General features: G+C 41.3%; 1 protein-coding gene across 2 annotated transcripts in view; it reads left to right on the top strand.

Annotated features, from left to right (window-relative positions):
* Positions 1 to 20693, top strand: part of vav3 (vav guanine nucleotide exchange factor 3) — a 90345-nt gene that overhangs the window by 28290 nt on the left and 41362 nt on the right. For both annotated transcript variants that reach the window (XM_030756777.1, XM_030756778.1), the window contains exons 3-10: positions 11755 to 11813; positions 11988 to 12053; positions 14826 to 14934; positions 15152 to 15253; positions 16858 to 16926; positions 17662 to 17765; positions 18064 to 18163; positions 18417 to 18512. In XM_030756777.1, the coding sequence (XP_030612637.1) occupies positions 11755 to 11813; positions 11988 to 12053; positions 14826 to 14934; positions 15152 to 15253; positions 16858 to 16926; positions 17662 to 17765; positions 18064 to 18163; positions 18417 to 18512 (705 nt within the window). The remainder of the gene's footprint in view (positions 1 to 11754; positions 11814 to 11987; positions 12054 to 14825; positions 14935 to 15151; positions 15254 to 16857; positions 16927 to 17661; positions 17766 to 18063; positions 18164 to 18416; positions 18513 to 20693) is intronic.

Here is a 20693-nt window from a genome sequence, read left to right as displayed (position 1 = left end):
ATGAATATGATAATACCCTTTGCAGCTAAAACAGTTTCAACTCTTCTGGAAAGGCTTTTCACAATGTTTAGGAATGCTTATGGGAAGGAATTTTTGACCATTCTTCCACAAGTACATTTTTGAGGTCGGACACTGATGATGGACAAAGAAGGTCTGGCTCTTAGTCTTCTCTCTAATGCATCCCAAAGATGTTCTGTCAGGTTGAGGTCAGGACTCTGTGCAGGCCAGTCAAATTCATCCACGCCAAACTCACTCATCCATGTCTTTATGGAGCTCCTTTGTGCACTGGTACACAGTCATGTTGGAACAAGGGGGCATCGCCAAACTGTTCCCACAAAGTTGGGAGCAAGAAAATGTCCAAAATGTCTTGGTATGTTGAAGCATCAAGAATCCAAGTCCTGAAAAACAACCCCACACCATAATCCCCCCTCCACCAAACTTTACACCTACCACAATGCAATCAGACAAGTACCATTCTCCTGGGAACCAACAAAACCAAACTCATCCATCGGATTGCCAAATGAAGAAGTGTGATTCATCACTCCAGAGAACACGTCTCCACTGCTCTAGAGTCCAGTGGCAGTGTGCTTTACTCCACTGCATCTGACAGTTTGCCATTGTGCTTGGTGGTGTAATGCTTGGATGCAGCTACTTAGCATGCCTAGGTGCTTGGTTTTATACACCATGGAAGTGATTAGAACAGATGAATTCAATGACTTGTATGGGTGAGTGAACACAGGTACCGGTCCTGCTGCTGGGTTGTTGCTCCTCAATGGTTTTGTCCAGCTCTCCTGAGGTAATGGCCAGTCTCCTGGTATCTCCTCCACACTTGTGAGACTGTGCTGGGAGACACAGCAAACCTTCTAGCACTGGCATGTATGCAATATCCTGGAGGAGCTGGACTTTCTGCGAGACCTGAATGGGCTGCAGATGCCATCTGAAGCTACCAGCAGCACGAAGAGCACTAGCCACAAAAAAAAAAAAACAACAAAAAAAAAACAGGCAAAAGCAATGGTCTGTGGGCATCACATGCAAAACCATTCCTTTTTTGGGGGGGGGTTGTCTTGTTGTTACCTCTCTAGTGGCACCAGGTGTCAGTTAAATTTGCACCAAAGCAGCTGAAATTGATTCACAGTGGCTTAAACTTCCTAACTGGATAGATTCATATCCCTGAGCTTTAACTGACTAGGTGCGATTCTGTGAGGATCACGTATTCATTTAAATTTTTTTTTTTATATAACAGCCTTGAAAACATGAGTAAAGTTTTACAAACTTTACATTTTTCAAGGTTTCTGACATAATAATATCAGATATCTCCCTACTAGCTTTATTTACATACGCTGCATATTTTATAAACACGCCATCCAAACTCTACTGGGCAGTTCAGAGTAGAGCCTGAAAATTTCGATCCTGCTTACAGATGAGTGTTCGGGGTGAATTTATTCAGAGAGGGAATTGCCCGTGGTCAGTGTTCTCTTCCAGATGAGCAACCATTCGCCAAGAATGTTTAGATTCTGCATGTTTATTTCGCTCTCTTCAGTCCACTTTCTCCCCACTGTGCAGCCAGTTTCCCTCGGGCCCCTGCTAGTTTCATCTGAAAGGAGATGAATGAGGGAGATTTCATTTTCAACAAGGGCAATCCCTTGCTGACACATCTTTAAAAAAACTTTCACCTAAAACCTGTCATGAGGTGCCGGAGGCTGCATCTGTCATCTCTGTATCTGAGCACACAGCATTGAATCACAGGGACGTTTATGTTCTTCTGATCTCGCTGAGATGCTGTTCTGGAATGTAAAGATTGTACAGAACCCATGCAGCAGGCTGTCACCGATGCTTTTTCCAGATGCTCAAAGCTCCGACTGTGTGAGTGTGTGTGTGTGTGTGTGTGTGTGTGTGTGTGTGGGTGGGTGGGTGGGGGGGTCTTTTCCTCTTTGTATTGCTTTGGAGAGGTGGAGGTGGAGTGGGTGGATGTGCTGTCATTCAAAGTGGGGGTAATTCTAAATAGCTAATCTCCGTCCTCCACAGTCTTTGAATTTTATCCCACCATAGCAACTGCGCCGAGTTATATAATATCCAAAAAGAGGCAGTTTTGATGAAATCACATAGGGAGAAGTTTGCGCAGTAAATGAAATAATACATGAAGGCAGCCGTCTGATTCATCTTACATGAAAAGCTCTGGTTTGGTTTTCTGGGTGAATGTGGTCAAGATTCTGATGGGGATTATAGTGATGCAATATTTATCACTGTGTAGCTATTTAATGAGATTTAATCCATAAATCTATTTTAAAAAAATCCATAAAACAAGAGAAGAAGCTAAAATGAGAGCAGACTGCCTTTCATGCCACTGTTGACATGGACATAAGACAGAGTACAGCAGAGGACTCTTCCTATTGTTTAAATACAATAATGCACGCTTATTTAATTAGTAAATGTGTTTCTTCCTGAATTAAAATCCTAATAGTGATAACAGTGGACTGATATCATTACTGGGATTAGGTAAATTCAATAACAGCTCCAAACAGACAGGTTGCCATTAGTTTCTTGGACACGTCATCAGCATTAAAAAATGAAGCACGATGGAAGATAACGTTCATGATGCATTACAGATCATGTCTTCAGGGAGGTGTTAATCAATATGTGTCTGTTAATGGAGTCTCATGTGAGACACTGCACTTTATCAAACAGCATTGGTTTGTGCCTTCACTTTATTAGGTTCAAACTGTTCAGCTGCTTGTTAATGCATGTATCTAATCAGCCAATCGCATGGTAGGAACTCAGTACATTTAGGCATGTAGACATGGTCAGGATGACCTGCTGAAATTCAAACCGAGTGTCAGAATGGGGAAGAAAGAGGTGAATTAAGTGACTTTGTACAGAGAATGGTCCAAAAAATATCCAGTGAGCAGCAGTTCTCTGGGTGAAAATGCTTCGTTGATGCCAGGGGGCAGAGGAGAAAGGCCAGACTGCTTCAAGCTGACAGGAAGGCAACAGTAACTCAAATAACCACTCGTTACAACCAAGGTATGCAGAAGAATATCTCTGAACACGCCACACGTTAGAAAGGGGGCATAATGAGTGCCACTCCTGTCGGCTAAGAGCAGAAAACTGAGGCTACAGTTCGGACATTTCTCAACAGAAGATTGGAAAAACGTCTCCTGGTCTGTTGAGTCTCAGTTTCTGCTGTGACATTTGGATGGCAGGGTCAGAATTTGGTGTAAAAAAACATGAAAGGATGGATCCATTCTGCCTTGTATCAACAGTTCAGGCTGCTGCTGCTGCTGGTGGTGTAATAGTGTGGTGGATGTTTTCTTGGTACACTTTGGTCTCCTGAGTAGTAAGTGAGCATTGTTTAAATGCCACAGCCTGTCTGAGTTTTGTTGCTGACTGTGTCCATCCCTTTATAACCACATTGCACCCATTTTCTCATGGCTGATGATGCACCATGTCTTAAAGCTCAGATCAGGTTTCTTTCTTTCTTTGAAAATATATGATGAGATGCTAAACGATGCTCAGATATGGTGATCCACATATTCCCCGCTGCCTTGCTACACACAACTTTAAAAGAGTTCATCATTTAGCTGATAATGACTTCTGTAAATACAGTGGTTTTGTCTCTAAGCCTTTGTAATGGACAGATAAGTGCTAAATTTTTCTTTATGACTTTCAATTATTGAAGCAAAAGTAAAACACCAGAACAATATTGCACACAGCTGCATGACTAATGTGCAGAATCTGCACAGGCAGATTGAAACAGTGCCTATTTAAGCACTCATGATTATAATGGTAACTCCTCAGGGTATGCTAAATGATGCTAACCCACTTATGCCATATAGATCTGACAAGCTGGCTATTTGTGGCCAGTGCTTTAGCAACACAGATCCCGAAGTGCCAACACATTTGTTGCATTATAGAGGATCTGAAAGTATTTGGTTATTCATTCTGGCTTTTTTTTGGCTACAGTTTCAGAGCCCGTTTGGGATTTCATCAGTTGGTTTGATGTGTCATGTTATGTACATCAAGAATAACTTCCACATTACCATAACTTACATCAGAATTTAACTCCGGCTGCTTTTGCAGCTCTACTTTTTCATCTAGACCAGGGGTGTCAAACTAATTTTAGCCAACGGACCACATGAAGTCTGATTTGATCTCATGTGAGCCGAACCAATAATACAAGTGTATAATAACTTTAGCTGTGCAGAAGGTTAACATTCGTTTGCAAAACACACGTTTGACACCATTAGCTTTAATCCTGCCTGTCTAATCTAACCTGTACACTACCCTAGATAATAAAATGACCAATAAAAGATACAAAACAACAACAAACAAACAGCATGCTAGACAGACTTCTTGGATTTTGTGGCCTGAGATTGAAAAAAAAAAAGTCTTCATTTGCTTTGCTTTTATTGTCTGGAGCCAATATAAAAGATGTTATTACTTTATTCCATAGAAACATGTATTGACGGTAGCATCGCAGTGAGGATTTTCCTCTTGCAGCTCCGGCCGACATAATAATCCAGCAATGACAAAAAGGGGCCATAAAATATATGACATGTAAACTGGCACGATGAATAGCTCAGTGACGCGCAACACGATTGATAACCCTGATTCAGTCTTTGTTTACCTCCATCCAGAGTGGCTGTAAATCAAGGAAAAGCAGAGCAAAAGATGTGTCTTTTAAAGATACCGGTGCTATGTTTCTTCTCTGAACTAGGTGACAGTTTCCTTTCTGAGTGCTTCCTGGTCTCGGCTCTCTGGAGCACCACAGCTCTTCTGACCTTCCAGCAAAGTAATTACATTTTTCCTGGTGTCCCAGATGGATTTAGCCCCAATTAAATGACTGAAGTAAAAGTTTAACAGAGCTTTGGGTTTTGAATTCAAGTTGATTTGACCACTGCTGTTAAACCCCCCCCCCCCCCCCCCCCCCCCCCCCCCCCATCTTTTTAATAATAAAATTTACATCCTTTTTGTGAATGTGACAGCTGTGGAGAATCGATATCAATAACGATCAGACTTTGTCCGTCATTCATCAACACTCTATCTGCGCTCTCGTGTCAACAGAGTATTTCTTTGTATGTGTGTGTGTGTGTGTGAAAACTCCTGTCACAGCAGATCTCAGACTTGTTTTGTAACTAAGTTGCCTGTATTTCCACTTTTACAGTACAGACTCACAACCCTTTTTAAGCACTCGCTATCCCCTGTTCTGGATCATAATATCCTGTGGGGTGAGATGGGGCAGACTAAAACTGAAGCGTGTGGTTCTCTGACTGACGCAGCAGGATCAAAGGCTCCCTAAGAAAAAAAAAAAATTGCCGAGGAATGTCCATATGGACTTTCACTGACCGCCTTAGGACATCGTTTGCAGTGCAGACATCCCACTCGAGCTTGCTCTTACACTTTGTTAAGGTTTTGGCAGTCTTTCAAGTCTCTGCTCCCCAAATGATCCCCACAAGGAGCTGAAATGGGCAGCTTTTAAACACTGTCCTGATAACTTCACTTTTTTAAAGGACTATTAAAACCAGAGTTTATATTTTCCCCTCAAAGAGCCTTTGGGGAGAGTACCCCCCCCCTCCCCGGTTGCTTCATTTCATCCACAGTTAACTGCAAGATAGTATTTCAGCAGCGAGGGACTGATATTGTCATGTCAACGTGATGAAACAATGGAGATTGTGCTGGAGATTGGCTCAGGAGTGGGCGGAGAGATGAGGTTATGTCTTTAGCACGGCTGCCGCAATGGAGTCGATGATAATACCAGCAGTGAACACAATAGCAAGAAGCTCAGGGATGTGTTGTAGTAGCTTTGAGTGGGGGGGGGGAATCCTTCTTGAAGAATTCATCCCTATATGTAAAATTTTAAATAGTAGCCTGCAGTGACTGCTGAGAATCTTTTACAGGCTGCACGTACTGATGGATCCCTCAGCCTTATGATGCATTTTGACCTGTGCAGTCACCTTGCATTTGAAAGGGGTCACCCAGAGGTTGAGGGTGTTGCGTGCTCAACCTCTGGTCACTTGCAGTCAGTTGCCGAAATGTGAAAAAATTCAATACAGTCGTAGTGGTTCATTCTTCAATGCAAATATCTGAGGTGTCACATTCATTTATGAGGTTTTCCTCATGTGCACTGCGCCTCTGTGTGCATGTATGTGCTGGTATGACTGACTGCTAACTGCTGGCCAGTTGTGAGCCGCCTGCTGATTCAGGCACTGTGATACTCAGCTGGAATTAAGTAATCTGTCAGGAAAGTGAAGATTTGGCAGATCATTGCTTTTCTTGTTTTGTGTTTACCTTTGTGTGAAAACCATGCAAATGGGTAATATGCTCCCCTGTTGATGTGAATGTCAAACATTCAGAGAGGTTGAAGAGAAGGATTGTCTGAGTGAAGGATTTTGAGGATCTGCTTGGGAGGCTGGGAGTGCGTGTGTGAGTGACTCTGTGTGTGTGTGTGTGTGTGTCCTGAGGGGCTGCAGTCTACGGAGGTTGATGTTATTTACCTGGACAGCGAGGATGACCTTACTTCTGACCTTACTTTGTCGAGAGAATGAAATGAAGGTAAAACTCGAACGCTTATACTGTTTGTTGTGTAGATTTCTTCTAGAATTACACACAGACTGAAGTCTGATGAGCTCAAATCAAGAGGGGGGAGTGAAGGTGAGATGTTGGATTAATCGTCAGCTGTCAGACAGATTTCATGCTGGAATGTAAGACCTTGAGCACCAAACACCCCTCAGGCTTTAGCGATAATTAGTTCATTAGTGATTGATAACACTTTAAAAATCTGCATCTTATTTTAGTAATTTTGTCCTGTGAGCAAGGAAAATTCCTGCTTGTAGTCCAGTCATCAGTTTGTGAGGGATCAGAGTTGTTGCATTATATATGACAGTGTCCATGATCAACCTTCAAAGCTGCATTCAGACGAGACAATAATTTTGCTTCTAATAGCTTAGCTGGACATCTTAAGATGGTTAGCAATCCATCCATAGACTTTAATGTGTCAGCTGATGATCGCTTGGTTTCAGGCCTGCCCCTTCTTGTCACACCCACTTTTTTTTGCAACCAAGATGGCGGAAAAGCTCATCTCAAGGCTTCAGAATAGGATTTGAGAAACCAATGGATGATGTCACGATAGCTACATCCATCTTTTATACTGTCTATGTTTTTAATGCTGTAATGCTTCGCAATTCAACATGGGGGCCTGTGAGGATTGGCTCGCTTTTGTCAGTAACCACTATAGAAGCTGCAGTTTGTGATGCTTCTGCTTCTGCTCTAGCTTCATTTTTAAGCCCCGGAGGCTGCCGCTTGATTTTAAACATGGGAGTCTATGAGGTTTGACTCATTTCAGAAGCAGTCTCAAAGGGCCAGGAGAGGAACTGCAGTTTTGGACACTTCCTTGTGCAGCCTCAGAGGCTGCCTCTTGGTTTAGGCTTGTTTTCATTTAAAAGAAGTTGCTTTTGCTTTATCAGTGGGTGTAGAAATAATGGAAAGCGGTGTTAGTTTGATATGTAGAGTGGCTGTCTAAATGACGCAGGGACTAAAACACAGGGAATTGGCCAACGTGTACCGCATTCCAATCAGCTGCACATCTGTATATCCAAACACACTAATTATGTATTATGGGCCTTAATGAGCCGTGGCACTGATTGTCAAAAGCATTCTCCCCTTTTCTGCCTGTGACAATCAGGTTCTTTATATCTGGGTTGAATTTTATGCACCAGCTGCAACCGTCAACTGGATGTACTCAGGACTAAGCATACACCCACATCTGTGTATGTATATAGACACAAACAACAATAATTAATCTCATGCCCAACAGCACAATCAAAAACAAGTCTAAGTAGCACATGTACTACACCCCCTATCTCTCACATACACCTACGCCCGATATGAACCAGAATATTGTGTTCACCTTCTCTGTTGTGCAGTTGTTGTTGTTTTTTCCAGGTTAACAGTAAATGTTTAAAGGGAAAAACAGCTGGACTGGAAGAGCTTTTTGTTTTTTTCTTGCTGAAAATACAAACAGGATTTTTTTTTTTTTTGACTCACTGAAAGCTTCTTGCTTTCATTAAACTTTTATCAAGCGTGGCCTGCAAACAGAGCAGCAGTGGCATTAAAAGGTTTGAGAACACTTTGAGAGAAACAAAATGAGCAACTGATATGCATTGGATGAAAAAAGATGGGGGAAAAAAGGCATTTCCAAACCTTTATAGTGTTTTTTCATAGTTCCCTCATGTGTTTTAGCAGAACTTTTTTCTTCTTTTTTTTTTTGCAAACGACAAATTGGAGCTTTAAGCTTCTTCGCAGCTGCAGCAGCAACACACACACAGCATCGTTGAGTTTCACACCCTCAAACTCATCCTCTTAGACACAGTCTTTGTGCGGCGAGCAAACTAAAGTGGTTCCAAATACAGGCTGCTACATCTGAGGACACTTTGACAGTGAGTGTTGCAATCTTTGAAGTAACTGCTAAAGGAGTGAGAGAAGAATGCCGTTGATGACAATGCATTGCGAAGGTGCTTTCACACCTGTTTGTTTGGTGTGGTCAGATCAGCCCCTCAAGTGTTACCATTCTGGTTTATCTTACATACACTGTGGCCAGAAAATGGTAAAGGTAGAGTGTGCCAAACAGCTGATTATCCAGATGCAGACATATGATATGATCAGCTGTATGTGCTCCAGTGGATTACATAAGCGAGCTCTATTTTTAGCTGGCAATCGGTAATTTAGAAAGAAAGAAAATAAAAGGAGCCACAAAAAGGAGGAGTAAAAGCACAGAGCAGAAAACTGGGACAGCGCGCCGGGCTGTGTGCGAAACCAATAAAACTGTTGACACGTTACACATTCAGAGTGCGTCGACCGTTTTTGTGATCTGCTCTCAATGATGAGAGGAAGTGTGAGGATAATCAAAGAAGAGGCCATCGATAGATATCAGAAATAGGCTGTGAGTGATCTCTAAGACGCATATGTGGGTTACTATTGATGTTCCTGTAAATAGAGCAAACATGCTACTTGTGTTATGGAATCCAACAATCCAACCAGTGGCATCGCTTTGTGATAATGATCCAATTGCAAGATGAAATATTCATGCAAGAGTATATATATCTATCTATATATCTATCTATATATATCTATCTATATATATATCTATATATATCTATATATATATCTATATATATATATATATATCTATATCTATATATATATATATCTATCTATATATATATATATCTATATATATATATCTATATATCTATATATATATATATATATATATATATATATATATATATATATATATATATATATATATATATATATATATATATATATCTCTCTCTATATATATATATATATATATATATATATATATATATATATATATATATATATCTCCCTTGTGTGTACATCCAAGCACACACATAAAGATCCACCCACCCTGCCACCCACTCACATGCTGTGTGCTTGCCTTCCATTCTCATGGGCAGACACATCCCTCATCCTGCTTTAATTGGCCTGGTGTGAATCACTTGATCCAGGAGTGCAGCCACAGTCAGACAGGGCAGGCTTATTAGCCTCCTTCAAAGGGCCTTCATCATCTGCTGCTGCAGTACAGTACATGACTGCTGCTGAGCCTGTGACCTCTTGACACCAAACCTAATGCTTGATCTTTTTTTTTTTTTTACTTTGAGTTCTTAGATGCTGTTTTCACTCAGGATTGTGATGTTATTTGAAGTCTTGCATAACACTCTGTTTGCTTTGCTGACTAAAGTTTTAGACTGAAATGATGCCATATATAAAATTCCCATTTCCTTTATGGACATTTTCTTGACATTTCTGTTATTAGTGGTGTGACTGCAAATGGATGAATACTCGTGAGTCTTCCAAAAGTCTTGTCCAGATGGTCAGTGTAGTTGTGTGTGTGTGTGTGTGTGACTCATATAGCCAGTGAAGTCAAAAAGCACAACGCTTCGCAATCCCGTCCCCTAAAATCGCCTGCCAGCTGCAGCTGGAAAGCCTCCAAAGCTCCGTTCAACACACAGTAGAGTCTCAGCATTTGGACATGTTGTACCTGCCAACACGGTCTCCTGATGACCCTTCATTCCCTTCATTCATTATTAGAGAGAAAGGGCGAGTGCTGCATCAGCTTTGTCCAATGACTGTATGAGGATTAATAGCTGGGAGAAAGAACTGTCTCTCACTCTTTATTATCTCATCCACATCTCTATTTGGACCGCAATATGAGCATGTATATCCATTTTTTTTTTTATTATAAGGAAGCAAGAACACTTCCTATCCCAGCCCTCTTTCCTTGATAAAGGGCTAATTACTGTCTAGCCTTCAGGGCTTAAGTCTACTTTTGGTTGATAATTCTAAAGGTTCTACGTGTGTGCGTGAGTCTGTTTTGGGTTCTGATTTTATAAGTTGATTTTACCACTAACATTGTTCTATCAGTGTTCTCCTGCATAAATCAAATAAAAAAAGCATCTGACAAAAAATATGTCAGCGCCTTAAGAGCAGTGATCTTAAGAAGCAGCACAGTGCTTCACATCCCCTTTTTATTTTTTCCCTGGATTTTGTCTGTCAAGCTGTCACACCTTATTTGCGAAGGTTGTGCTGGCTTGCAGGTATACTTGCAAACACTACTCAGGACTGTGGAAACCCCATGTAAGGCCCCAGTCGGCCATTAGGTTCAAACCCAGATCCTTCTCACTATGAGGTGGCAGTGCCATCTACTTCAACTACTGCTGGTCTCAAATGTGCATAACTGCGGTTGCGACCTCTCATGATGTGCTGAGGAGCTGCATGTGGCCGTGTCACAAACGCGCTGCATCCTCCCACTGTCACTGCTTCCTTTGATCATTAATGTTATTAATGCACTGCTGCCTGTGACGTGTGAGGATTTGACACAAACCAAAGTGTTTGATTGCATATCGTGCAAATGATCAGCAGCGTGACACTGGTATTAAAAAAACAGCTCCAGTTCTCTACACACTGTACGTCATAGCTGAGAGAGTATCAGCTGTGTGTCTCTCTCTGTCCTCTGTGTGCCACAGGGGGGGGGGGGGGTTATGTGATCAGTATTGATCTTGGAGAGCTCCGGGGCAAATTTATCTGTGTTACATCTGTGATGTGTTAGAGGGAATGCAGGAACGAGTGTGCAGGCATGGCCCACAAAAAGGGGTTAACGGAGAGTAAACAGAGTTCCCTGTTGAGGTTTGACTCAGATAACATAGCTGCATTCAACCAGCTGAGTTCGGTGGTGATAAGTCAAGTCACACACACACATAGAGATGTTTAAGGGCACTGAAAGCAGCTTGAAATGACCTGTTATACTAATAGCATCAGCTGAAAGGGATGCACATTTAATCTTGGTACCAATAAGCGGTCATGTGACACTGCTGTGCTGTACTGCTGGCTGTTGACTGGGTGTCAAATGAGTAATTTTTTTTGTGCAACAGCAGCGTCGTAAACCTTTCTTTGAAGCTTGTTCCTCTTTTATTGCATCTAAATACAATGAGTGTATTTTTGATGCAACCCAGTACAAAAATTGCCACTTGAGCATGTTAATACACATACATATAAACATGTTATTATTATTATACATGCTTCTATTTGCTCCAGTGAAACGTTTCAGTGTCTCTTTGTACAACACAGGCAACGCTGTGACTGTCAGAAGTGTTTGAAAATGCTGCCCTCATGTGTCTATTAACTGAATTGCAAGCTCATGTTTGCCTGAAACCTGTTTTTAATATTTTTCAGGTTATGGACACACTATCTAAACTTTCCCACACAGTGATTGCACAACAAACTGGAATCAGGTATGTCAAAGTGAAATGTTATAATACAAAATGATGCATTTATCTTAACGATGTGATATGTCTAGTGATTTAAGTAGTCTACAATAAAATATAATGTAATGCATTGCATTATCCTTCCTATGGAAGCATATGAGGAATTTTAATCCTAAGACACAGACTGCTTTTCCTTCTCAGGCCCTTTCCAACAGAGGAGAGTGTTGAAGACGAGGACATCTACAACCACCTGGAGGACCTCATAGAGTATGTTTCCTCCCCTTGTCTCCATCCATGTCCATAAGAACCCTTTAAAATGGATTTCTGATGCACATGATTTATGTTTTAGAAAGTCAGCAGACTCAAGCTTGTGAGTCTTTGTATGTACGTGTGTGTGCCATTATTGCAAAATATACATTTGGAGAAATCTACTGTTGCGGGAACTCCCACAGATGCATTTTTGAGCACTTTTGCAGCTGTTTATGCTGCTTTCACGATGTGTGCAGACAGATTTTGTCAACACGGCATCATAATAGGACAAGATGGAGTAATAAAACATTTTATATGCGTGGCTACGGTCAGAATGAGGTCCAAATTTGATGATCACTGTGGTCTGACAGCTCACTGGTGTGATCCCTTTGCAAGGCGGTCTCTAGTTTGGTGTCTGGCTTCCATAACGCTTAAAACACATACGCCTCTGAAGATAAAGGCACCATTTGTTCCCTGGGTGTTGTCTGGAAGGCAGCCACTTCTTCTTCAAGGCTTTCGGCATCAACTCGGCCCGCTCTTTCCTTAGTTAGCCACAAGTTGTGTGGGACTGTGAATGAATCGTTTGTTTTTCAAGCCGTGCTCTGCAGACACTTCTTTGCTTAGCAGATTTAAATGACAGATTTTTCTGTATAAAAATAACCCGTAAAGTTCATAGACAAGCAGCATGCAACTAATGTAGGCTGGTTGGTGTTTCATAACAACTGAAACCATTTTTTTCACCTTTGGAAGAGAAGCAGGGACAAAATAATAACATCACATAATCCTCCTCCATTGCAGACACAATGTCTGGCACAATCCCATGCAAAGGTCTTCATCTAAAATGCAGCTGTAAAACTACTGACTCTGGTTTATTTGGTATGGATTTACGAATGCATTTTTTGTTTACACTACTTTCAGATTGAATGCGTCAGATGCCAATTTATGGACATATTTTTTTGCCAGTAATTGTCCCCTCTGTATTTTTCCAGTTCATAGCACAACAGTGCATTGGCTTTCTCTAGTTGCTCTCTGTAATTTCCTGTCTCTTGCTGGACAGAAATACTGGCACTTGCATGGTAATTGAAGCCAGTGGAGACACATAATCCTACAGCAAAAATGCTGCTGGAAACCTCTACACTGACACAGTGGTTTGGCCTGTGTTTAACGCTGACAGCTCCTACAGAAGGACGCGGCGCGCTAAGAGTAGTGACAGCAAAACAGTGGCCCAACAGCAGCCGGCGGAGGATGGGTGGTTTGATGTGTCAGCCTGGATCTCACTGAACTGAGCCACGTTCTTCCATCTGCTCAGTGTTTAACAGCTATCAAACGGACACAGCACAAATACCCCCCCCCCCCCCCCCCCCCCCCCACACACACACACACACACATACAGCATTCCACACAAGAGATTTCATTTCATTTTTTTCCTGAATATGTGATCTTCTTGACCACGTAGAACCAAAATAGATCTTCATATGTGCAAAGTTTTTAGGATTAAGAGCAAATTCTACGCACTACAATCAATTTTTGGAGTGTCATTATGTTATGTTTTCTGAGATCTGACTGTGACCAAACAACGTACCATGGAGTGGGCGCAGCACATGTGATATAACCGTTATTTAAAACTGACCCCCACCTACTTTCAACACGTGACTAGAGCGCAAAGACAAACAGAAATATGACAGCGTGTCACTGCAAATAAACAAACAAGCTCCTTTGCAGCAGGAAGCTATTTGAGAGTTTGCGAGAAGCTCGAGGAGAAATGCCAGCAAAACATGCCAGCATCCAAGTCATGAGATAACTCAGGGTGGCAGCTACCGGTGAGACTACTTCTCTCCCGTTACTTGAGATTTCATTTGTATTAATCATTAAAATGAAACAAAGATGAGAAGAGGAAGAAGTTAATAAATTACTGCTACTGTTTTCGGACAGCTATAGATCTGGAAGCCAGTGGTCAAGTGTGGTTTCAGATAATGTGCAGGGCTAACAATTTGTAACATTTATTATTTTAATCTTACTTATATGATATGTATTGTGGTATTGTGATATGGCATAAACACCAAATGAATAATAAAATCATATTTATTCTTCTTCTAAAGCTACATATTCCTTGTATAAGACAAAGTAATCAATTACAGGCACAATTAGCATCGCTGCTTGATGAAGCCTTAGTTACAGATTTGCATGATGACACATTCCAGACCCCAAAGTGCCACTGTACTAAAAAATGTCTAAAAATGGTTTATAAGATTTATTTACAAATAACAACGTACACGTAAGCCAATCCCTTATCCTTCACCTCACCTTCCGCTCCTTACCCTAATGAACCTTCACACTTACAAACCCCAGTCCCAGTACTTAACATGATAATTGATTATGTCCAATTTTTCCATATGTTTCTTTGAACTGGAGAACATTTGGTTCTAAGGTAAGCGTACAAAAGTGGAAGGCGGCACACACAGGGACTGAGTCACATCATGCTAGCCCACTCGCTAAGGCTGCAGTAATTGGCTCAGATGTGAGCAGTCAGAACAGGCTTGTGGCGTCACACATAAAAGTCTTTTCTTGTCTGCGTGTTCCTGAGCCACTTTCACAGCCAGGGATTAAGTTTTGTCCCCTTCTAACAAGATTTGTAGTATGGCATTAAAATCCACATCTGTAAAACCAGAGCTGCGTGTGTTTGTCAAGAGAAGTGAAAACCATTTCATCCCACTCGCTGTAAAACTCAGGATCAAACAGCGGTGTGATGTAATGTAATGTCACTGCCATATTCTTCCGTTTGTCCTGCAGCGAGAACGGAGTGGAGGATGAGGAGGATCTTTATGACTGCGTGTATGATGATGAAGAAGGCGGCGAGATCTACGAGGACCTGATGAAGACAGAAGCCATCCCTCCTCCGGTTTGTCCGCCTCTGTAACTTCACTTCATTGATACTATAATGGTCACACGGTGTAGGATGTGCCACACTGTGACGGAAATGTGACTCTGACCTTGCTCAGAGAGTTGGACTGGCTGAAGATTCAACAGATGTCAGCCCACAGCGCTGATATGCAGTAACGGGTCCTTTTGTGTGTGTGTGTGTGTGTGTGTGTGTGTGTGTGTGTGTGTGCGTGCAGGCGTTCCAGAAGCTGGCAGAGACTGACATCAGGAGTTGCTGCATAACAGAGATCAAGCAGACAGAGGAGAAATACACTGAGACCCTGGAGTCTATAGAGAAGGTACACACTGACTGACTGACTGATTGATTGGTGGTTGTCATCATCACATTACTATATTCTGACTGAAAATTTAAGCAGGTCATTTCATCTGCATTCTGTACTGAGTTTGTTTATACTGGTGATATTTGGAAACATTGTCTTGTTAAAGTGCTCAGAATTATAACCACAATATATTGTGGGTAGATTTTTTTTTGTTACATCTCAGAAATAAGAAGAGATCCCCAGTCACTGGTTTAATGTGAGATGACTGAACTAGTTTGAAGAAGTGGGCCTTCCCGAAGTCAAATCTGCTTAGTGAGTGTGTTTAGATCTAAAAACCTGCTTTCCTCTCAGCTTGAGTAACAAGTACTTACATCAAGATCTTCTTTCACTCATATACAATACTGCACTACTAAAGATGCACATGGACTTACCATCACATTCATGATATGAGGGCATGGGACCAGTTTTTTCTTTTCAGTTTTGCTTGTATGTTAGTGAATCACGATCATTTTAATCCACATTTGCAATCAGCACACAGCCACGCTTCCTTTTCTCTTCAGTTAGAATGAAGGAATGGCTGCTAAAGCAAACAAGCAAGCAAACTGAAAATACTGCCAGAAAAGACAAATTTTTCTGAAGTGTTTCTTGGGGAGTGTTGATGGTTTTAAAAGGAGTTCAATAACCAGCAGTGACTGGGTGTTCAGGTGAAAACAGACGAGGCTCAACGACAAAGTTGATGTGAGTAAAAGACTCAAAGACTGCAAAAATTTGGGCAATTCCTCATAAGTCGCTGATAGTTTTCATGTGCAAAGTCAAAATGATTTAGTTTTTAACCCAAAGTAACTGACTGAAGCGTGCTCATTCTTGATTCTCACGAGAACACACTCAAACCACAGTGGGTGAAAAAATTTCCTTCGGTGAAAATATTATGACTCTGTTTCATGACCAAAGCACTTGAAATCAATTTGGCCTCCTTATCGCCTTCAGTGTGAGGAACTGTGAAGCTGCAATGACCACTTGTTGGGGATAATGGAAAAAATAATAAGTTGTGTAACAATCTGCACACCCAGAGAAAGAAGCGAGTTAAAGGATATATTTTTATTTTGGGAAATTAGTAGTGGGTAAAGAGTAATCCCAACACTCCTTACAACAAACTGCCCTAAAACCACAGAGCTCTGAGAAAAGCCTTTTGCCTGTGGATATATTCCACCTTACCCTGCACTTTTACAGGACTGTCTTGGACTACTTGTCTTCTACCTCTTGTGTACGTTCACGTCTGCACAAAGACCTCGCCTGATTTCCCACAGGAGTGTCTCAGTAGATGACTTTCGATATGAAGTGGATGGCGGAATTTAGTTTGTGCTCGCCGGCTCCTTTGAAATGTAGAGGTGACTACACGGTGGGAGTTTTCTGAGAGGAAATCATTAAATTGCAAACTCTGAAAATGAGATTATTGTCGTGACCCAGACAGTCCTCCTTGTTTTCGCTGACTGCAGCTCTTTGCAACTTAGCCCCATAATATAATAGCGTCTCACGCAAAATGACTTTCCCACTCTTACTCTAGAGGAACGAGCCTCTTTCTCTTTATTCATTCTCTCTCCCTCTCCCTTTCTCTCCTGCAGCACTTTATGATGCCCCTCACCATGTTTTTATCCGCAGCTGAGATGGAGAAGGTGTTTGTGAATATTCCGGTAAGTCATTGTCTTTAGATGGAGTCAGCATGGGGTCACAAAATTCTTCTCTGAATGGGCTTTTTCACTGACTGTCACAGCAGGAAGCGCATAGAAGTGTAAATAATAAACTCCTAAGCTTCACACGTACAGTGGAATAAAAAAAAAAAAATCTTATTTTACACATCGAAACACAGTGGCTTATATAGATTTAAATGTGCATTGAATTATCATGACAAAGAGACTACTTTAAGCTATTTCAGGGGCCAAAAACATGCCAGTGCTTTGTGTTGCACATGAACATGCAAACATACTGACAACAGCATCATGCTGATTGTTAGGACAATAATTTCTGTAGTTTATGTTCACTCCTTGACTGTGAAATGCTATCAGTGACTAGTAAGTACTAAGAAGTGAGTGCATGTAGAGCTAATAGGAATGTTTAGGTGGTAGGTAGGTTTACTTACTTTTACTGACATTTTGCCTGTAATAAGCATGTATTAAGTGTGTAATAAGCAAGAAAAAAAAAACACATTCAATGTAATTCGATTTACTGCATGCAGATGTGCTGACACACTATAGCGGTACCTCATGATTTTGTGAACTATGATGAGCATTTGTCTTACTCATATTGTCTATATATGCAATGGATTAATTGAGAAGACGATCTATAGATTAGGGGAACTGTTAGTTGCATGGCTAAATTAACAGGACTTTAACGACCAACACTGAAGATTTTCTGCTGTTGTTGTTCAGGACCTGGTTAAAGTCCACAAGTGTTTACTGCTGGAAATCCAAGATTCAGTCCACCACAGAAGTGCCCAGAACCTTTACCAGATCTTCATTACTTTCAAAGAGAGGTACAGCGGGAACTTTTTTTTTTTTTTTTATACATTTCTGCAAAAGTCTTAGAATTCAATCTGTACATACAAGAAACTTTACTAAATACCTCAAACCTGATTATTATAAGCTACCATGTAATGACAGGTTTCTGTGTACTGTGTGTAAAAAGTGTGTAGGTCTGAACCCATATCACGCCCATGATTATCACTTAAATGACTCAGAAGATTGAAACCTTTAAGCTGTTGTGTTTAGAAAAATGTAGGTTCATTCTTTCCAGTCCTCTTGTGGTTTCTTCACTTGTCTTATCTATTCCAGGTTGTTGATCTATGGGAAATACTGCAGCCATGTGGAGACAGCCATTGCCACCCTCGATGACATCAGCAAAAACAGAGAAGATGTGCGCATGAAGCTAGAGGTAAATAGTTTTGGGTTCTGTTAAAGAGAGATAAGTGAGTGGTTATTGCAATGACAGGTGTTAACGCCTCAGAATGGTCAGATAACGCCCTCCAGTGTCTACCTGAGGCATTGCTGGGGATGGCACTGCAGCAGCAAGCAGAAATTACTGTAAAGCTTTCTGTGATGCTTGAGTGACACTGTTGTTTTCATTGCATTTGCTTCTACAAAGTGAAATAGCATTATATTTACATTTGATTCTTGTCTTTGCGCAGGAATGCTCAAAAAGAGCCAACTATGGCAAATTCACACTGAGAGATCTGCTAGTGGTTCCCATGCAGAGAGTCTTAAAGTATCACCTCCTCCTGCAGGTACAGTACTCCGACCTAGAGTATCCTCTTCTTCTCTCCTCGAGTCATAAATCTTGGTGTAACTCTGTAGCCTTCCAGGTGATGCTGGGAATGCTGCCAAACCAGCTGTGGGGCTTCTTGAACAAATCTTTCGAATCCTCTGGAGTTAACATTTAGAGTGTTTAAAACACGTTTTATTAATATATCATGCAGCTGACACTGGGCCATCACGCAGCACCGTATTGTCTCCAGATCATCAGAATTAATTTTCTGATTTCTATTTTTTTTTTACTTTGACTGTCCTGTAAATGCATTTTGAATGTTTGTCCCTAAAGATTAAGATACTTTTCTACACCTGTGTCATTTTGTATGTATTTTCTATCCCTGAAACTTTATACTTAAAAACTGACAGAATGATAAGGCATTCATCATAAAATAGAGGCACCTGAAAAGATGCTAAAAATTTATAGCTGAATCTCAGTGATTGAGAGAAAGAGGTTTACTTCCTCAGCAGAGGCTCCATCGATTACAAAATCAAGAGTTTAGAAACAAGTGGACTCCCCGACACTACTCCATTCATCCACCAGAGGCAGCATTGACCACATTTTTGCTCCCCTGCTCTTGCCTTCACCGTTCAGGCTCTGAGCCTCCTCTCTATTCCTGTAGCTTCTTTATGACTGCGAGTCTCAAATGACCCGCACGTAATTGTCATCTGATGGAGACAATCAAGGAGGCGGTAGGAGAAAATAGATAAAGTGAAGTGAGGACTGAAAGGGAGCGCGGCAGACAGAACAAGATAAATAAGCAGTGAGACAAACAAACAGAAAGGGGAAGTATTATTTTGAGCTGGTAGAAACTCAGGTACTAATGTGTCACTGAAAATGAGAACATTCTCCATTTGAGCGTTTTAATCATCCAAAACCTCACCAACATTGTCTTTTATGAAACATTTTGAATGGATATGCACATAATGTCCTATCATATTTTCATTATTTAAAATTTTAAATATTTAACACAGATTTTAACACAATGGCAGATACAAATCACTTTTATATACCAGGTAAAATATGCCTGAATTAGCTGTATAAATAGTGTATGTGTGTCTCCCTACTCTACTGGGCGAACAGTGACAGTTACGGTGTCACTGTTTTGTTTTCTTCTCTCTTTAAGTTTATTGTGTGTATGCTCCTGTTGAACCTCAGGAGGAGGATTTATATGGATGAGTGCAAATAAATACAAGTAATTAAAAACATACTTATCGGTGTGTCTGCATCTGGGTAACAGTGGACTTCGTGCATGCCGTATTCTCTCACTTCAAAGTGCTCATTTACTCGTTCTCTTCACAGAGAAATGTGCTGATTCCAACAGGGTTCCATAAAAAGCTGCACAAACGTAGTGCCGAAAAAAAAAAAAATAGAAAAGGAAAAAAAAAAAAATATCTGTAGGAACAAAGTGATTCTGTTGTGTCAACATGGGCTGAGATCCCTGCGGAACAGCCGGGTAATAGCTAGCTGCAGCGAATAAAGCATCCGCTGAGTTACTTTCCCACACGGTGACAGCCAGAATCTGTACAACTAATGTCTTGTCACTTCCTCTCGCTCCCCGAGTACCTCTCTTTTCCTGTTTCTTTCTCTCTTTTTTTTGTCATCAATCTCTTGCTCTTTCTTCTTCACTGCCTCTGCTCATCACCCCCCCTTCCCCACTGTACCCGCAGCGACACGATTCCCTCAATGAGTCCATCATGTATGTGCCCTGCTATCAGTGTGACCACTCCCTTACTGTGTATCTTGGTGGATGCATGGAGGTGGGAGCAAGGCTTGATAAATAGGCCTCTGTCGTCTTGCTAGTGATAATAATGCCCAGGTTGAGCTTGACTGACACCAGGGATTTGAGCCGTGCCAAGCAGACACATATATCTCCCTTAGCGGCTCAGTGTGTGTATGTGTGTGGACACAGTTAGTGTGCGCCTGTGTGAAGGACATGCATGGCATCCTTCCTTATCCTCCACTGCTGAGGTCTAGATGTCTTGTTTACGCTGCAGCGAGGCACCGGCAAGCAATTTCAGATGCTTACTTGGGCACACACTCCTGCGATAGATGAGTGCACACATACACAGTATCTGATTCATTTTCACAGCAGGCCTTTTCATTTCGTATCTGGAGCTAAAGCCTCAAGTTCATGCATGGCACGTGGCACGCATTA

This window comes from Archocentrus centrarchus, chromosome 20 (assembly GCF_007364275.1).
Source record: "Archocentrus centrarchus isolate MPI-CPG fArcCen1 chromosome 20, fArcCen1, whole genome shotgun sequence".
Lineage (NCBI taxonomy): Eukaryota > Metazoa > Chordata > Actinopteri > Cichliformes > Cichlidae > Archocentrus > Archocentrus centrarchus.
Note: the sequence above shows the minus strand (reverse complement) of the source record. Positions and strands in the feature narration are given on the sequence as shown.